The sequence below is a fragment of the Vipera berus genome (assembly GCF_964194415.1).
Source record: "Vipera berus genome assembly, chromosome: 11".
In the NCBI taxonomy this organism is placed as follows: domain Eukaryota; kingdom Metazoa; phylum Chordata; class Lepidosauria; order Squamata; family Viperidae; genus Vipera; species Vipera berus.
In genome coordinates, this window is record NC_138214.1 from 256,702 (window position 1) to 273,593 (window position 16,892).

Consider the following 16,892-nt stretch of genomic DNA (forward strand, 5'->3'; position numbering starts at 1 on the left):
CACGGGTTGCACTAGGGCTGAAACAGATGCCACAAAAGCCGCCCAGGCCAGCAGCCTCATAGTCAACTCCTGGGGCCTGGAAGTTCAATGGGGCTGGGGCTGGCAGCCAGCCTGAACTCTGCCTGGTGGCCCCTTACTTTCCCATCTCCCCACCTCACTGCAATGCTTCTACCCCAGCTGCACCTCTTTTTCCCCCCTGCTACTTCCCAGTTTGCTGATCGGACATGTACCTTCCCACTTGTGAGTGTGGTTTTACCAAGAGTGGAACATCCAGCAGCTAAGAGCAGCTTCCTGTCTATTGTCCTGAGAAGACTGTAGCTGGTCTCCTGCAGGGTTTGCCAAGTAGAAACGACTGCATTTCTTCAGGGACCAAATGGGGCTTTGAAAACAATGCAATTCTAAGCCGCTCTGCTTTTCCTATAGAAATAAAGTGCTGCAAGGATTTTATTTCAAGTTTCTGTTCTTTTTTCATTTGGGAAAAGATTCCCACCGACAAAGTGGCCAGGAGTGCCTAGACCAGGAGCCAGATGTGAGCTGCCTCATGGGCAAAAACAGCTCCCAGCCTCAGAGGGGTGGGATTTGGGGTTGCCACTTCTGAAGCTGGCTTTTGTAGGTGCAGCCTTGTTGCTGCCCAAGAAGCTTTCTTGGTCAATGTCTGTCACACAGGCTGGCGACCATGATGCACGAGTTATGCCAAGATGGGTCCTGGAGTGGCTCTGAGTGCCTGGAGGCAACGTGTCCTTTCCATAGCAGAGAGTGGCTAAGCTGCAGTGAATTCTCTCTCTTCAAACCTTGGGGAAATGGAGGCAAGGAGAATTCTGTTGGTTCCTGGGAAAGGCAGCTCTGACCTTGCTGCTAGCTGGCCGTGGGCCAAACAGAAAAAAGGGCGCTGCTGGAGAGAAGGCCGAGCGGCAGAACTGCTTGCCCAGGACCCCTCCTTTGAAGATGATGCTGAAAACCTCTCCTACGCTCCCTTCCAACAACACGGCTCTGCGTTCTCCTTTCCTTGACACCCTGGACCATCAGGTCTGGGGGACAGGAGAGTCGGGCCTCCTCCTCCTCCTGCTGGTCAGATGCCAGCTTTAGAGAATGGCCAACTGTCTTGGAGCCTTTGCTTCAGACAAGCAGCCCGCAGTACCAGGAAGGGCTGGCACATCTGGCGACAGCTGGTACAAGAGCAAGATGGCCTTCACAGCTGAGCCCGCTTCTCTGAAGCAAGTCTCAGTCCTCCCTCCAGCCTCAGAGAGGAGTCTCCCCTGGCTCTTCTCTTCCCCTGCCAAGTTGCTCCTGAAATGTCCCTTCCCCACCCTCCATGACTCTCTTGCTTCCCCCAAAGGGGGCCTGGTCTGGACAGGAGTGCTTGGGAAAGATGCACCCAGAGCAACGAGCCCAGGGCCCTGCCCTTCCTGCCCTCTCCCTTCCTAGAAGCTTTTTTCAGCTCCCAGGCCTGCATGGCAAGCAATCCTCAACTCCTGAGGCAGCCATGACAATATTCAAGGGAAAAAACTCCTGGCACTCAAAGGGTCTTTACCACTCAAAGGGTGGTTGTTGTGGGGAAAAGAGAAGGAGGAAAGTGTGTTGGATATGTTCATCACCTTGAATTATTTCTAAAAATAAAAAAGGCAGAACACAAATAAATACATGTGGATTGATGAGCATCAGCTGCTGGTAGATTGCCACGCCTCCTATGCCTGCCACTAGGATCTAGTGATAACAAGCTTTTCCCATATTGGGGTCCTCTCCTTCAGGTCTACCCACCAACAGCAACTTTATCTGCCTACATGTTCACCTGTCCCAGGGGACCATTCCCCAGCCTCAGCTTATGGACAACCTCTCGGAGGCAGCTGCATAGCAATATTAAGCAGTGTAGGAGAGTCCTGGGTACCCCACAATGGGTGGCCAATGACTCAACCATTCCTTCCTCTCCTGTTAACTAAAGATCTCTACATAAGAAGCACCAGAACTATATAAGCTATGTAAATAACCACGGCTGTCACCACCACCTCTACTGTGAAACAATACTTCCAGCTCCAACCTCGCAGAGGGCCCAGAAAATACAATTATATCATGACCTGTTGAAGGATCCAGCACGGTCCAAAGAACTGCACCCCACCATCCATGTCTCACCACAAGAGCGACCATCTCCAACACTTTCCTTCAAAAAGGTAAGTGCAAGAGATGCTATAAAATTCACCCCCAGAGTCACACATGCTCTAAGAAGCAGAAGCAGGCATACAGCCAAATTTCAATATGTTTTTTCCCAACTTACATCCCTCCTTTTCTTCAAAAGTTCAGGACAGCATAAATAGCGCTTACTCTTCATTTTTCTCCCGCAACGTTCCTGTGAGCTAAATTGAGCTGAAACAAAGTGATTAACAAAGTCATCTGGTGATTTGAACCAGAGCCGCCCTCTGCCCATCTTGTCCACAAACCTACACCACAATGGCTCTCAAAAGAGAGGATGGACCTATTCTACAGGGCACCAGAGGGCAGGACAAGAAGTAATGGGTGAAAGCTTCTCAAAGAGAGATACAACCTAAGTGGAATTTTCCTCCAATGCGATTTTCCCATATATTTTACCAGGAAACATAGATAAGGCAGACTAGAAAAGTCACTGCCCTCCTAACCATACCCAAGCACTCCGAATTTGTTGTCAATGTCCATTTTGCTGTATGAGTTCATGGTGACCTAACCCTAACCCTTAGTGGAATTTTCCTCCAATGGGATTTTCCCATGTATTTTACCAGGAAACATAGGGCAGCCAAGAAACGTCAGTGCCCTCCTAACCATACCCAAGTACTCCGTGTTTGTTGGCGATGTTCATTTTCCTCTATGTGTTCACGGTGACCTAACCCTTACCCTAAGTGGAATTTTCCTCCAATGGGATTTTCCCATGTATTTTACCAGGAAACATAGATAGGGCAGCCAAGAAACATCAGTGCCCTCCTAACCATACCCAAGCACTCTGAGTTTGTTGATGATGTCCATTTTTCTCTATGTGTTCACGGTGACCTAACCCTTACCCTAAGTGGAATTTTCCTCCAATGGGATTTTCCCATGTATTTTACCAGGAAACATAGATGGGTCAGCCAAGAAAAGTCAGTGCCCTCCTAACCATACCCAAGTATTCTGAGTTTGTTGGCGATGTCCATTTTGCTCTCGGAGTTCATGGTGACGTAACCTTAACCCTAACCCTAAGAAGGAAGGAGAACCTGACAGTGAGAGCAGCTTGCCTCCTGGGGGTTTGGATGCTCCATCGCTGGAGGTTTTCAAAAATGGATTGGACAGCCATTTGGCTGGGACGATATCAGAGGTCCCCTCCAGCTCCGATTCTGTGTTCAGTCTTGGCTTAGTAACCCTCTAACTCTGGGGTAGAGGAAGAGCTAGTTCCCTTCTGCTCGTCTTCCCAGAAGAGGATTTGTTTTTGCATGCGAAGTGTCCAGAACAACAGGTTAAAGGAGTGGTTTTATTTAAGATCTCACCTGGCTTGTTTCTGCATTTGAGAAAGCTGGGTCTACAAAGGAAGATGAACTCCACTGGTCCTGCCCACTCTGTGCTCCTGCCCCCTGGTGGCCAGGAGAGGCAGCTCAGCAAGGCAGAGAAAGCTAAAGCAGGGCCAGCATCTGCTGGAAACACCCAGGTCCTCCCCAAGTTTCAGTGTTTGAGAACATTTGGAAGGGACAGACACGTGTTACAGAAGGTGAGAAACAGCAAAACTGAAACTTTAGTTACTATCCTTCCCTTTAGCTACTATTGTTATTACATTTGTACACTGTCAAATCATTCAGACTCCCAGTGATTTAAATACAATTCAATAATATATCCACATTAGTAATAATAATAATTACAGTTTAAAAGATAAAAACTTAAAAAAACTATATGATAATAAAAAGAAAAAATAGGTACAGAAAACAAGAGAGGAGAGGAGGAGGAGAAAGAAACTTAAAGAAGTAACTTCCCCCTTATCACAACAAATATAAACAATTTTTGTAACATCTTCTTTTAATACAGCAAATCCTCCCTTCTTCCCATTCTCATCTCTCAATCATGAAAAGAACCCCGACACATTATTCCTGGTCAGCAAAAGTTCATTAAAGGTTAGCAAAGATTAACTACATTTTTATTTTTTATAAATCCAGCACAGATACATTATTCAAATCACTCTTCTAGTTTGTTATTCATATGTCCCTTTTAATTATTAATACATCAACCAGCTTCATCTGAATATATAATATAAACATGTTTTCTTTATCATTCATGTTAGCTCATCATTCAATTCAATCTTGGTCTTATCCAGAACAGCTGATGTGCCTCTTCTGCAACATCATTTTTATGCCATCTACAATAACATTCTTGAAATTAACTCTGTTCACTGTTCACAAATATTCCTCCCCGGTTTTCCTCCAGTTCTGCTTCAGTGCAGGCAGCCATAGATGGCTTTGGAACCCTGGGGGGACACGGCAAAGGCACAGGCTGGGGGGGGGGACATCCCCATTCTGGCACTCTCCGGGTCTGCCTCTTACCTGGCTCCCTCCCTGCGGAAGCATTAGGGCACTGCCAGCTGCAGTTTGGGCAACGGGAGCAGGGTCGGACTCGAGGCTTCAAGGCCCCCTGCTGGACACGGAGGAAGCAGCCGGGAGCCGGACAGGGAAAGCAGGGCTAGGACCCCACAGCAGCCAAGAGCAGAATGTTGGCCCGAAAGTACGACCCGTTGCAGGGGCTTGTGCACCCAGGGTGTCACAGCCACCGCCTTAGAAGGGGAGGAAGAGGCCGCAGGCATCTCCCGCGAAGTGTGACATCGCCCTCCTCTCCCGAGTGAGCTTGGCCAGCACACTGGCGGCGGCGTCTAAATTTGCATGGGGGGAAGGGAGTATTCGGCAAGAGAAGAAGGGGACGACGGAGAAGGAGGTGGCTGGATGGAGCCACTGAAGCAGGAGGCGAGAGCTTAAATGGACTCCAGAAGATGGTAGATGGCCTCCTTAAGTAACACCAGCTGCCTGCAATTAGTGCAGGTTCGCATCCCACCAGGCTCAAGGTTGACTCAGCCTTCCATCCTTCCGAGGTAGGTAAAATGAGGACCCAGATTGTTGGGGGCAATTAAGCTGACTTTGTAATAATGCCGCTTGGGTGTGTGTGTGTGTGTGAAAGCCCTAATAAGCAGGCATATACATAGAATGAAGGCTACTGCTAAGCTTGTAAGCCGCCCTGAGTCTTCGGAGAAGGGCGGGATATAAATGGAATTAAAAATAAATAAATAAAATAGAGGACAGGAAGGCCTGGAGGAACGTTGTCCATGGGGTCGTGATGGGTCGGACACGACTTCGCAGCTAACAACAACAAGGGAGTATTCAGAAACATATGCAAGCACGTGGGCTGCGCTGCCTCTCCTCCCCGCCGGGTAATCCTGTTCTCTGAATTCCAGACCCAGAAGAACAGGTTAGCCTCCCCGAAGGGCTCCCTGGGACCATCCATCCGCTTTTCCCAGCTCACCATAGCGAGGTCTCTTCTAAACCTGGCGCGGGGGGGGGGGGCAGGTTTGAAAGGAACTCGGGATCAGTTGAGGGGAGAAAAGCCAGAGCGGGTGACCGAGCAGCAGCGGACAAGAGCCAGAGGAGCCCGGCGCGCGCGCCCCGGACCCCCGGGCTCCACGTTGGCCAGCGGTCGAACCGGGAAAACCGCCTCCCGCGCGCCATAAGCCCGGGAAGACCCTCGGCCGCGCTGCGCCCGAGCTGGCCAATAAAGGCTTCGCAGCCGTCCGCCATCAAGCGCACCGGAGAGCTGCCCGGCCGGGACCCACGAGAGCAGGCGGAACGCGCGCCTCTTCCCCCTCCTCCGCAAGTCAAGCGCTCCGCCCCCCGCCGTTGTGGAGGCGCCGCCCTCGAGACGGACCTTGTATCGGCTGAAGGAGCCCGGGAGGGGGGAGAACCGAGCAGCGCTCACCAATCCGGGTCGGAGCCGAAGGAAGGGGCGGGCCGGGAGGCGAAGGAAGGCAACGAGGGGGGCTGCTGGCCGAACAGTCCGGTGCGCAAAGCGAAGCTGAGCGCACCGGATGGGGCGTGATACCGACCGATCCAGCAACTAGCCGAGGCCGCGGGGCAGACGCGGAGACCTTGGAGAGACCTCCCGGCCAGCAGGGCAGAGACTGACACAGCCGCCTCGGGGCTAGCTGCCTGTCCCCGAGCGCCGGCGAAGGGTGCCAGTCACCAGCCACCCGAGCCACCTCTCCGCGCCGCTCGCTTGGGCCTCCTGGCCGGGACCGGAATGTCGAGTTCCCCCCTGAAGGAACGCCGCTCGCCGGTGGGGCTGGACTGCTGCAGCTGCTGCCTGGATCTGGCCAACGGCCCCCTCGGCTACAACAGCAACTTCAGCCCCCTCCTCCAGCTGCGCGAGCAGTTGGCGTGCGAGAGCCTCGGTGCCGCGCCCGAGCTGAGGCGCCTCATGCGGCAGGACTCCCTGGAACCGGTGGTGCGCGACCCCCGCTACCTCCTCAGCCGCGGGATCCGCAACCGGAACGTCGACCAAACGCTGCTCTCGATCCTGCTCTTCTTCCACAGGTGGGTGAGGGCTGCCGGACGGCTGCCGGTGAGGGAATTCCCGGTGAAGCGGCGAGGGGGGGCTGTTTGCCTGGGGAAGGCGAACCGACGGCAGATGGCCTGGGCGGGGAAGAGCCCAGACGACAAGCTCCTTTCTGAAGGCTTCCCGGCTGGGACCGGGCAGCAGTTCCTGGGACCCTTCCCCGTTCAAGACTTCTCCCTGCTCGTTTGCCCTGAAAATGCAGCAGGGCCATCCTGGGTGGGGAGGAGGGCCTAGGGGCCAGCATTCGCTGGGCTCCGGGCGTACCATCTGTGGGCAGCCACAGGCACTGAGAAGACACTTGTCTCCCATCTCTGTTGGCTTGTGGGGGCAAAAACGGCCCCTCCCCAACGGCGGCCTAAGTGACCCTATAACCTGCCTCGCTGCTGGAACCGGGCAGGTGTCCGAGAGGACTTTGCCCTGGGAGTGCCTGTGGGACGGTTGTGGCTGACCAAAGACAGCCCCGCCCTGAGCGTCATTTCATAGGAGTGGGCGTGGCTTCTTTCCCAGGGAAATGGGGATTTCTGTAGCTACTGTGTTGGTCGAGTGTTGCAGGGGAGGCAGGTCTCCTCGTGACAAGGTGCGCCTGGCAGGCTGGGTGTGCCTCTCTTCCTCTGGTCTTGGAAGAGGTTCCAGTTTGGGTACTGCCTGAAGGAAATGCTGGCAGGGAAGGGCTTGCTCTGGGGTCAAGGAAATGGCAAGGAACAGAGCCCAGTTAGGCTGCCCCTCTGCCTCAACCACCCCCATCAACTGGGAGTCAGCCTGCCTCAGCCCCCAGGGCAGCTGAGACTTATCAAGGGCTTCCTCTGAGAGCTGCTGCATTGCCCCCCTCCATTGGTGGTATGGGCCGGCCAGGGATTGTGCTGGCAGGCGGGCACAGGGAGTGCGAGAGCCTGGCATGATTGAAGCCTGGGATGAACGTGTCAGTCAGCAGTGGTGCTTGTTTGAGCACCCTGCTCACATCAGCTGATCTGGTGAGTGCCGGCTCCCCTGGTTCCTCTGAGACCTGCTTCGCCTGAGAAGCATCCTGGCAGCTTTTCCTCCCAAATGTGCAACCTAAGAGGCTGGGATCTGGGGAGGCAAAGGACTCCATCCTCTTTTGCGCTTTCTAGCTGGGCAAGGGAGAAGGTCCATACTACGAGATCATGAAGGGGAAAGGGCTGCCTATTCTGAAGGGACCCAGCTCTCCTCGGATCCTCAGGCTAGAAGTGCAGCTCCTGGTTTCATTGATTGTATCATCAAGCTTGGCTGCATTTAGTCTCTGCTCAGGCTTCTGGGCCAAGTTTCCTTAAGCAGTGCCCAGAGTCTCGTCCTGCACCAAGCAGTGCGTAAGGAAACTTGGCCAGAGCAGATGGTTGAGTTTCAGAGGCTCTGCTGGTTTGATGGCAACCCCTGACTTCAGCTCCCTCAGGTACCGCTGAGGACCACAACTACTAGGCTGGTCACATTAGCAGCTTCAAGCTTTCAAGAAACGTTACTGGGGCTACACTTGATCAAAGGGCACCCACTTGAAGGTGGCCAGAGGCTCTGCAGTCAGGAGTGTGTGCAGGAAGAGCCAAACTCCAGGATGGAAGTTCTGTGGCTGATGGTTGCAATAGAGTTGAAAGTGACAGTCACCTGCTAGCTTCAGAGGGAGTGATATGTTGGGACCATCGAGTTTTCCTACCCTGTTTTATTGGTCAGGCACTGTGGGGATGTCAGATGTGCAGTGTGAGAGGCTGATGGGATGCAGGTGTTAGCACAATGGGCACTCTTGGGGAAGGTAGCAGTGGCCTTAACTGGTTCCTGGCTCAAGGCAATTGGCCTTCTACAAGGGGAGATGCATGATGGTGACAGGCATGTGCATTGCTTCTTCTGCTGGGCACTCAACTAGAAGACACATCTTCAGGTTCCCTCCCCATTCTGCTTTCTTGACTGGACTGTGGTGGGAAGGGCAATGAGTACCACTCCCAGCCCTCCCCACCCCATTATTTCAAAGACTCAGGGCTCTGCAGGATCCCCTCAGCTGAATGAAGAGCACCTATAAAGCAGCTGGCAGATTTAACTGTTCAGGAACAATTAACCCGCATGGAATGAATGGGATCAGCGGTGCCAGACAAGGTACTGCTCAGCTGGTGAGCCATTAAGGTCTCCCTTCAGGAGCTGATCCATTATTTGGCATCAGAAAAGCTGATCTTGTGTTCGCCACCCATTCATCCCTGCAGACCCTGAGAGGGGGACCCATCAAAATGGGAATGCTGATTCCACATGGAGCCCAAAGACCCCCACAGGAATTTCAGGGGGTGGTAAAAACAGCAAGAGCTTCATGTCTTGGGCTAGGATTTGGAGAGGAGTGAAGTCAGCCAACAGATAGCACAGAAAAGTAGTTTTTACAAATCTTGGCTTGTTGCAAGGAGCAAGGGAGGGCATTCTCCTCAGACCCTTTTCCTGGCCTTGGTACATGTTCCCAACAACAGTGACCCAAAACTCACAATGCCGCCACTGCTGCTCTGTCCTCCAGGGAAGCTGGCAACCTCCAGGCCTGCCAGCTGCCTGGGCAGGGGGGCATTTCTCTTTGCTCCCCAGGAGCACCCCCTATGCTCTCCTTATTTCCCAGCCAGGCAGAGTGAGCAGGGGAGGCAGCTGCTAAGGGAGTCTTCCCCGCATCACAAATCCTGCATTGTGACATGATCCAGGATGAGAAGTTTATCAAAGCGTGGGGCACTCTTCTGCGTAAGCCAGTTATAGGCCCCAAAGAGTGGCTGAAAGTCAGGGAATGCTGATCCAGTTCAGAGATGTGGATTGATATTCACATCGTATACTAAGCCAGAATGTCTTTTTGGATGGGCAAGCTATGTTTTTTGGCTTAGTGTGCATTGCAAGGGTCACTGATATGCAGTCTGTATGTGAATATAAACAACAGTGAGGCTGCTGGAGCAGAGAAGCACAGCCCTTCTCTCTCTTCTGGGGCCTCTTTCCTCCCCAGCCTTGATCTTTTCTGTTCAAGAACTTGCATGAAGGGGCTGCTGGCCTTCTCCAGGGATGAGCCCTCACAAGCTGCACAGATCTTCCAGGCAGAAGGAAGGAGATGATTACCTGGCAGTTACAGAAACTCGCCAGCCAAAATGTGCTGGTGCTGACATATCCACATGTATTCAAGTGGCACCAATGAAAACAGGCTGGAAAAGATGTGTTTCTAGGACTTTGCATGTGCAGGATCCCATGCAGACAATAACACCTGGGAAGACTAAGTTTTCAGTGCCCCAATTTGAAAACAAACCTTTAAGATTATAACTCTGCTGACAACCCAGTGGAGCTCAGTCAACAGATCTAGGTTTAGCAGGTTTAGCAGTGGTGGATGTTAAAAACTTCCTGGGCAGCATATGCCCCTAAGGAGCCCCCTGAGCTCTTCTCACCCTTTCAAAGAATCTCATTTTCAATCCTTGGAAGGAACAGCTGCCTCCCTGAAACAGGGACTCCTCCGTCCCTCCCACTGAGGGAATGGTTTCCTTTTAGGGAACCTGGTTGCAGAGCCCTTGACAAGGCCAGCCAAAGATGCTGGGGCTTGCTGCCCCCTGTACAGCCTGAACACCGTGGGGTGGGAAGGGAATTCCTTCTGGTTCCCAGACTGTGGAGTGAGCGAGCACAAGGCAGCCATGTGCTGCATGCCCCACCCAGGCCATGTGCTGGCGTGCCAGTATGCTCAGAACTGGGAGTTCTGCCAAGGCCTCCATCAAAGGGAGTGGCCGCCAAGCAGCAAGTGGTTCACTCTACAGCTGCCAGGATTCTTGCCCCAAGACGAGCAGAGGAAGAGAGCCTCTTTCGATAGATGGTGGTGCAGCCGCTGCTTCTCCAGGAAAACCACCTCACCCTCCCTCCTCTCTGGAGCTGCTGTCTCCTCCTGCCACTGCCTGAATCCTGAGCAACATTCCGCTTTACTACCAGAGGGCACCAAGGAGAGATGCCTACCAAGGGGCTTCTGCCCTGAAGAGAACTCTGTGCACATCGCCAAGCACAGGCCTCGGTTTGTCAACCTGCCACCCCAAGCCCTCTTGGTGCCTGCAGGGAAGACCAACCTTTAGGGAGCAGCACTGGTGGAAAAGGGAGCTGGGAAAGACACAAGTCCCAATCCCAGTAGCCTCTGGCAGGGCAAGGCCTCTTTCGCAGTGGCAAGGAAAAGACCCAGCTGTGCCTGCTGCCATGCCCCCCCCCACCCCGATCCTCCACAAGAGTGGCCTGCCGAGCGGGCTTCCTTCCCCTTTCTGGATGCCCACTCCTGCTTCCCAGGCCAGAGGGAGGCCATGAGAGGACAAGCTTTTGGAGACTCGCAGAGCCAGGGGGAGCCCTCTCTCCCTATGGGGAGAGGCGGGAGGGCGCGCGGAAGGAGTGGCCGCCAGAGGTCCCCCTAATCCGGTCAGACAGCCGCTGCTTGGCTCACCTCTGGCCTCACCAAGTCGCAACAACAACATGTTTGGGTGGCTTCTTACGTAACTGCCAACCTCTCAACCTAGTTCTGCGCTGCGCTTGGGCAATACTTTACATTTCTGACTCGGCCTCCACTTTTACAACGCCTTCGTTAGTAGCTAAGGCAGATTAAAGGGTGGCGGTGGTTGGCAGGGTGTTGCAAGGGGTCGAACGTGTGAATCCGGGGGATGAGGAGGTGGCACGTTGCCCTGCGGCTAAGCGGGTCTTCTCTTTGCAGGAGAGGATGAAAGCGGCATTGTCCCGTATGTCTCCTACAGCCCCGGAACTTGCCTCCGAGTCCACAGCGGTAGGGGGGGGATCGGATGAAGCTATCCGGAGGCCCCGTCCTTCAAAGGCCGCTGTCCGCTTTCACAACCGGCGTCCTAGACAAAGGACCACCGGGTCCCGGTCTGGAGCCGCAGAAATGGGAAAAGTGCTGCTTTCGTTCACGTCGCGGGGGGCCCAGTGCCAGCAGCGTCTCCGACTGGCGCCCTTCGGATGCTTTGGCCCTACTTCCACAATTTGCAGCCGCCCCGCTGCGCCTTCGGCCCCGGGACTGCAGCTTCCTCGCGGTTGTTGCAGCTGGAAAGAGCTGCGCGTCTCGCCTGGGGCTCGCGAATGCGGGGCGCGGCTCGACCGGCAGGAGAGGCGTGGCCTAATTTGCATAGCACGCTGAGACCATGTGACGTCTCGAGAACCTTCCTATATAAGGCTGGCGAACGCCGAAATAGCTGCACCTCTTTCCGGCCGTCGTTTTGTGTTCCGTTCTCTCGGGCTCTCCGTGCTCTCCCCTCCCGACCATGAGTACTGGCGTGTACCCGTTCCCGATGGAGGTGGCTGTCTACCAGTTGCACAACTTCTCCATCTCCTTCTTCTCCTCCCTATTGGGGGCGGACGTGGTCTCGGTCAAGTTAGACAACAGGTAGAAGCGGCGTCAGGCTGGGGAGAGGGTTAGCCGGGCGGGCCCGCCTGTCTCGCGTGCTTACGACGACGCCGTTCTCTTGTTTCTTGCAGCGCGTCCGGGGCCAGCGTGGTCGCCATCGACAACAAGATCGAGCAAGCCATGGTGAGTGTCTCGGTGGGAGGTGAGGACGCGCGCTGGCCCGCCGCCCGCCGCCAACGTGTTGCGCTGCGGCTCCGCGCTACTTGCCGGCGGAGAGGAGGCGAGGGAACGCCCCGCTCCCTTCACTCTGGCCCAAAAATAAACGGCCGGTATATTCCGGCGCAGGGCTCAGATCGGGGCTGCAGTTCCGCAGGAAGAGTTTAACGGAGTAGATGCAGAGAACCGTGGCCTTGCTGCTCCGGCCTTTTAGTGGCGAATTTTCGGGGGCCTCCAGGCTGCGGGTTAATTTTGGAGCTAGCGGGAGAAGGCGGGCCTTCTCTCTTCCTGGAGGGCGGCAGACTCTCGCCGCTGCACTGTGCTGCGGTTCTCTCGCGGGCGCGGGTGCTCTCTGACAAAAATCCAGTCTTGGTGCTTTCGGGACACGAGAGCTGCCGGCCACGGAACTCGCGCAGAAGCCACATTTCTGTTTACTCACCGGGACTTTGTTCCTCCTCTTTCCAGGATCTGGTCAAGAACCACCTGATGTACGCAGTGCGGGAGGAGGTGGAGGTGCTCAAGGAGCAGATCAAGGTGCTGGCGGAGAAGAACGGCCGCCTGGAGCGGGAGAACAGCTTGCTGAAGAACCTGGCCAGCCCTGAGCAGCTGCAGAGGTTCCGCTCCCACCTGCTCCTGGAGGGCCCCGTGGCCGAGAAGAAGAGCCAAGGGGCAGCTGCCCCAGCCCAGCACAGGGTGGGCTCTGCGGTGTAAGGTGGCTCTGTCCGTGGGGTGGGCAGAGCCACAGAACTGCTTCAACTTGATCTCCAAGCCAATGTGGTTTACTCACATCTCCTGTGGAGGATTCTGTAGGGGGCCTGACGGAGGCCCTTCGCCTGTGACCCCTTCCTGGGGTAGGCCAGACGCTCCTGAGAAGAGGAGCAAGGCTGCATTGGAGTTGCTGTGGGCACAGGGCTGTTCCCCGTGAAGGAGACCGGGTTTGCCTCTCCGTGAGCACCCTAGAGAAGGGGCTGTGCTGAAGGAGGGGGGGAGCAAAGACAGTTGGTTTAGATTCTGGTTGGAGGTTTTCTTCGAGCAGCTCAGAGAAAAGGCAGCCCCCACCATCCTGGGATAGGAAGAGGAGCAGCTGGTCAGCTGGCAAGACTTTCCCCCTGCCCCTCACTAGCTCTCTCACTCCAAAAGCCAGACCTCTGTGTGTGGCACCCGCCTGTTGCAGACTTGGGTGTGTGGGGAGCTGCCAAAATGCGGACTAGAATGAGGACTGCAAGCCAGAGGGGAGGGGCTCCTGCTGTGATTTGTCTACTGACTTTTGTCTACTGACAACAGCCTTGGGGGGGGGCTTGTTTCATCACCTTTATCGATGTTCCCTGCAGCCCCTGGATCCCTTGATGGGGTCCAAAGAGGATCGTCTGGGGAGCAGGAGGTGGTGGCTCCTCCTGGGGGGGTGGTGTCTTGCTTCTGTAGTGCACTCTGAGGATGGGTGCATAGTGAGATATTGCAATAAAGATTGTCATACACATCTGTCTAATCAGTCTTCTTTCCCAAGGGGGGTGGTCATGCAAAATGTATAGTGGCCACTGGCAGTGGAACCAAGCAAAGGAGGTCTGGTGGATTGGAGCAATGGAAGCATCCATTGGGTAATTTCTCCATTCCCCCCCCCCCAAGCTTTGAATGGCTGGGAAGAAACCAGGAAGGCACAGTTTCTCCAGTGACTAGAAGAATCTCTGACTACCTGATCAGGCCGCAGCTTCCCCATTACCCATTTGAAAACCTTTGGGGGGGGGGTGCATGTACACTGCCACACATCTTGATGGCTGGTGCAGAGCAGCCGCCTTTTACCATTAATATAAACTGCTATAAGGGACGCGGTGGCTCAGTGGGTTAGGACGCTGAGTTTGTCGATCTGAAGGTCGGCAGTTTGGCGGCTCGAATCCCGAGTGCCGCGTAACAAGAGTGAGCGCCTGTTACTCGTTCCAGCTTCTGCCAACCTAGCAGTTCGAAAGCACGTAAAAATGCAAGTAGAAAAATAGGGACCAGTACGGTGGGAAGGTAACAGTGTTCTGTGTGCCTTTGGCATCTAGTCATGCCGGCCACATGACCACGGAGACGTCCTCGGACAAGCGCTGGCTCTTCGGCTTTGAAACGGAGATGAGCACCGGCCCCTAGAGTTGGAAACGACTAGCACGCATGTGCGGGGGCACCTTTACCTTTACCTTATAAACAGCTATATTCATAGAAATAGCCATGATTGATTTGATTGTAGTTTGTTTAACTGAATTTTGGGTGCTTGTGCAGTGAAATCCTAAATTATCCACGGGGCTGAATATACGCCACTATACAGCTGCTGCAACCACCTGCCATTTTGGATTTTGTGAGGTGGGACCTTGACAGCCGGAATGAGTATTGCCCCAAGATGAGCTGCCCTGCCCTGCCCCACACCAACCCCTGCAAAATCAGAGATGAAAGGATTGCCCAGGACTATCAAAGATGCCCCTGATCCTGGTCTTGCAGCTCCCTTGAACTGCAGGACAGAGGCCACTGTCCTGCAAGCTTGGTTGGGGTCAGCATCCCCTCCACCCCTGCTGAGAAGGCAGCAAGCAGCTAGCCAGGAACTCTATGGAGCACATGAATGCTTATACAGTACATAGAGCCTTGTCAGCTGCAAAAGCACATTTCTCACAAAAGATCAACTGTGATCACCAGCTACACCTCATTTTGTGTGGCTGGTAATCATTGTGAGTCCACTGGAGAGGTGGGTTCAAGCAAGAGAGACGCAGGGGGCCTAATGAACAGTTTCAAACCCATCTTCCCTCTTCCAATAGCTCAGCGAGATTTTTCTTCTGGCCGGATTGCACACCTTCAAGCTCCTGCCTCGTGATTTGCAAAGCTCTGGTCATCCCAGCATTTGGCTTTAATGGGGAAGATCTGAAGGGCGCTTCCCTCGGCGCCCTGAGCATGTTCTGCTTCCCAAGAGGTGCCCCAGATTCGGCGCCCAGTGAAGAGATTGAACGGCTCGTTCGACCACACGAGGAGAAAGATCCGCAGCTGCGTGCGGGGTATGGCAGCTCCTGCACTGCTCGGAACCGCTAAGTTGGGGAAACGGTGCCCTTTGAAGAGGGCGTGTCGATGCCTCATCAAAGATACTGCTTTTCGCTATAAAAAGTGGCCCGGAGCAGTGAATAGCGGCTGGGGCGGGGAAACGAACTGGGAGATCCAGAGGCTGATCGTCTCCACCTCTGGGAACTAGCGGCTTGCTCTGATTCCCACCCGGTTCAGAGGGTTCTCGTTGCCTACAAACGGTCCTTGCCTCCGTTCCTCGATGCTCCACTTCCCCAAACATCCGCTGGGCCCTTGGGCTGGGCTGTTCCAGGGCGCGGCGCGTGTTTGTTTATCGGCTCCGTGGAGCCATGCGGGGGCGCGCCCTCCGCAGAGCTGGGGACCTGGGCGTGTTTTGCAAACGAAAGGAAAGTCACCGCAGCAACGGGATGGCAAGAGGTTGTGTGCGCCAATGAGGACCCCTGTAGAACGCATGTGACCTGACGTTACCGCACAGCTTCCGGGGGGGGGGGGCTGAGCTGCCCTGCAGGGTTGTTGTCCCGCACCTCCTCTCGATCTAGGCCCGGGCAGCTTCTGATCGGGGCATCTGGGCCATGCGGGGGGAGGTTGGGAAGAGGCTTTGTCCTGCTGCTGTGGCCGGACGAAGACATCCGAGCAAGAGAAGCTCGCTTCCCTCAAGCACGGAGGGAACGGACTTGTTCTGACGGTTGCAGCTTCTTCCGACTGCTGGGGAATTTTGGGAAATGTGATCCCAGCCCCGCCCTGTCGCGTCGTTTGGGGAAAGCACAGCTGGGGCTTGCTTAGGATTGCTTGGAATGGCCCCGTTTGGGCAAAAGAAGGTACTTAACGAGGTCGGAGGGGCTCCGTCCCCTTCTCTTTTGCTGCCATGCCCTTTACCCCGCTGCGGAAGGAAGTGAAAAACCCGCGGTGGGTCGGGCTGGAGCCTGTGTTGGAGAAAGTCAGAATGCCTCCTTGCCCACCCTGACTCCAACAGGACAATGCGCACTGCACAATTCAGAGAAAGAAGTGTATGCAGGACAAAAACAGCCTGGTGGTTTCCAGAGACCCCTGGACCCCAATGCGCTGGGAGGGTGGGGGGGCTGCACTTTTCTGGGGTGATGTGATCCAAGCAATTCTTGGGACTATCGTCATTTTAAAATCCATTCCACTGCATAACAGTGGTTAAGAATAAAGAGACAAAACTTTACACACACAATCATCCCTGCTATTAACCTGGTGGAGAAGAACCAGATTCAGCAGGAAGAGGTAGCTATATCAATACCCATTTAACTGCCCCCCCCCGCCAAGACTCAGTCTGAGCTTCATTTGCTGATGCCTCTAGTCCCCAAAGCTGGCCATAGAGAAGGGACCCCGGGATCCGGTTCTGAGCCGGTTCCCTTTAGGTTTAGTGGGGCTGGGTGAGAGAAAGGCCAGCCAGAGAACTTCCCCAGGCCCCTGGGTTTCCCCTGGCATCCAGCAAAAGGCTTTGGGCTCTTGGCAGTTTTTGGGGTGGGGAATGTTCTTCCTCCCTCAAGCAGGCAGCCTCCCTGGGAGCTTTTCTCTTGCCTGTGCTGTGCAGAAAAGAGTTGCTGGGCTCTGGGGAAGCAAACGCCTCTTGGCCGCCTGTCCCTGGTCACCCAGTCAGAGACTCCTGCAGGGCAAGGCATGGGAAATCTTTGTCCTGCATTTCTCAGTTCCACCCACCTACTCCTGCCCCTCCCCAGACGAAAGAAATCAGTGGGGTACATAATGGCCAGTGAGG

General features: G+C 54.6%; 1 protein-coding gene across 3 annotated transcripts; it reads left to right on the top strand.

Annotated features, from left to right (window-relative positions):
- Window positions 1-6,030: 6,030 nt before the first annotated feature.
- Window positions 6,031-13,590, top strand: TSC22D3 (TSC22 domain family member 3). 3 transcript variants are annotated; one of them, XM_081336657.1, is made up of 3 exons: window positions 6,031-6,554; window positions 12,031-12,082; window positions 12,581-13,590. In XM_081336657.1, exons 1-3 carry the CDS (start codon window positions 6,262-6,264, stop codon window positions 12,824-12,826), a joined length of 591 nt encoding a protein of 196 aa, XP_081192783.1. In that variant the 5' UTR covers window positions 6,031-6,261; the 3' UTR covers window positions 12,827-13,590. The 3 variants fall into 3 exon arrangements, 2 of the variants coding, with proteins under 2 accessions (XP_081192783.1, XP_081192784.1); XR_014027594.1 differs by lacking the exon at window positions 6,031-6,554 and adding an exon at window positions 6,569-10,576 and having other exon boundaries at window positions 11,255-12,082; window positions 12,581-12,777; XM_081336658.1 differs by lacking the exon at window positions 6,031-6,554 and adding an exon at window positions 8,884-11,938.
- The last annotated feature ends 3,302 nt before the right edge of the window (window positions 13,591-16,892 follow it).

Coding starts and splice junctions, on each gene's coding strand:
- TSC22D3 (XM_081336657.1), top strand. CDS start 6,262: ATGTCGAGTTCCCCCCTGAAGGAACGCCGCTCGCCGGTGGGGCTGGAC. Junction 6,555..12,030: donor ATCCTGCTCTTCTTCCACAG/GTGGGTGAGGGC, acceptor TGTTTCTTGCAG/CGCGTCCGGGGCCAGCGTGG. Junction 12,083..12,580: donor ACAAGATCGAGCAAGCCATG/GTGAGTGTCTCG, acceptor TCCTCTTTCCAG/GATCTGGTCAAGAACCACCT.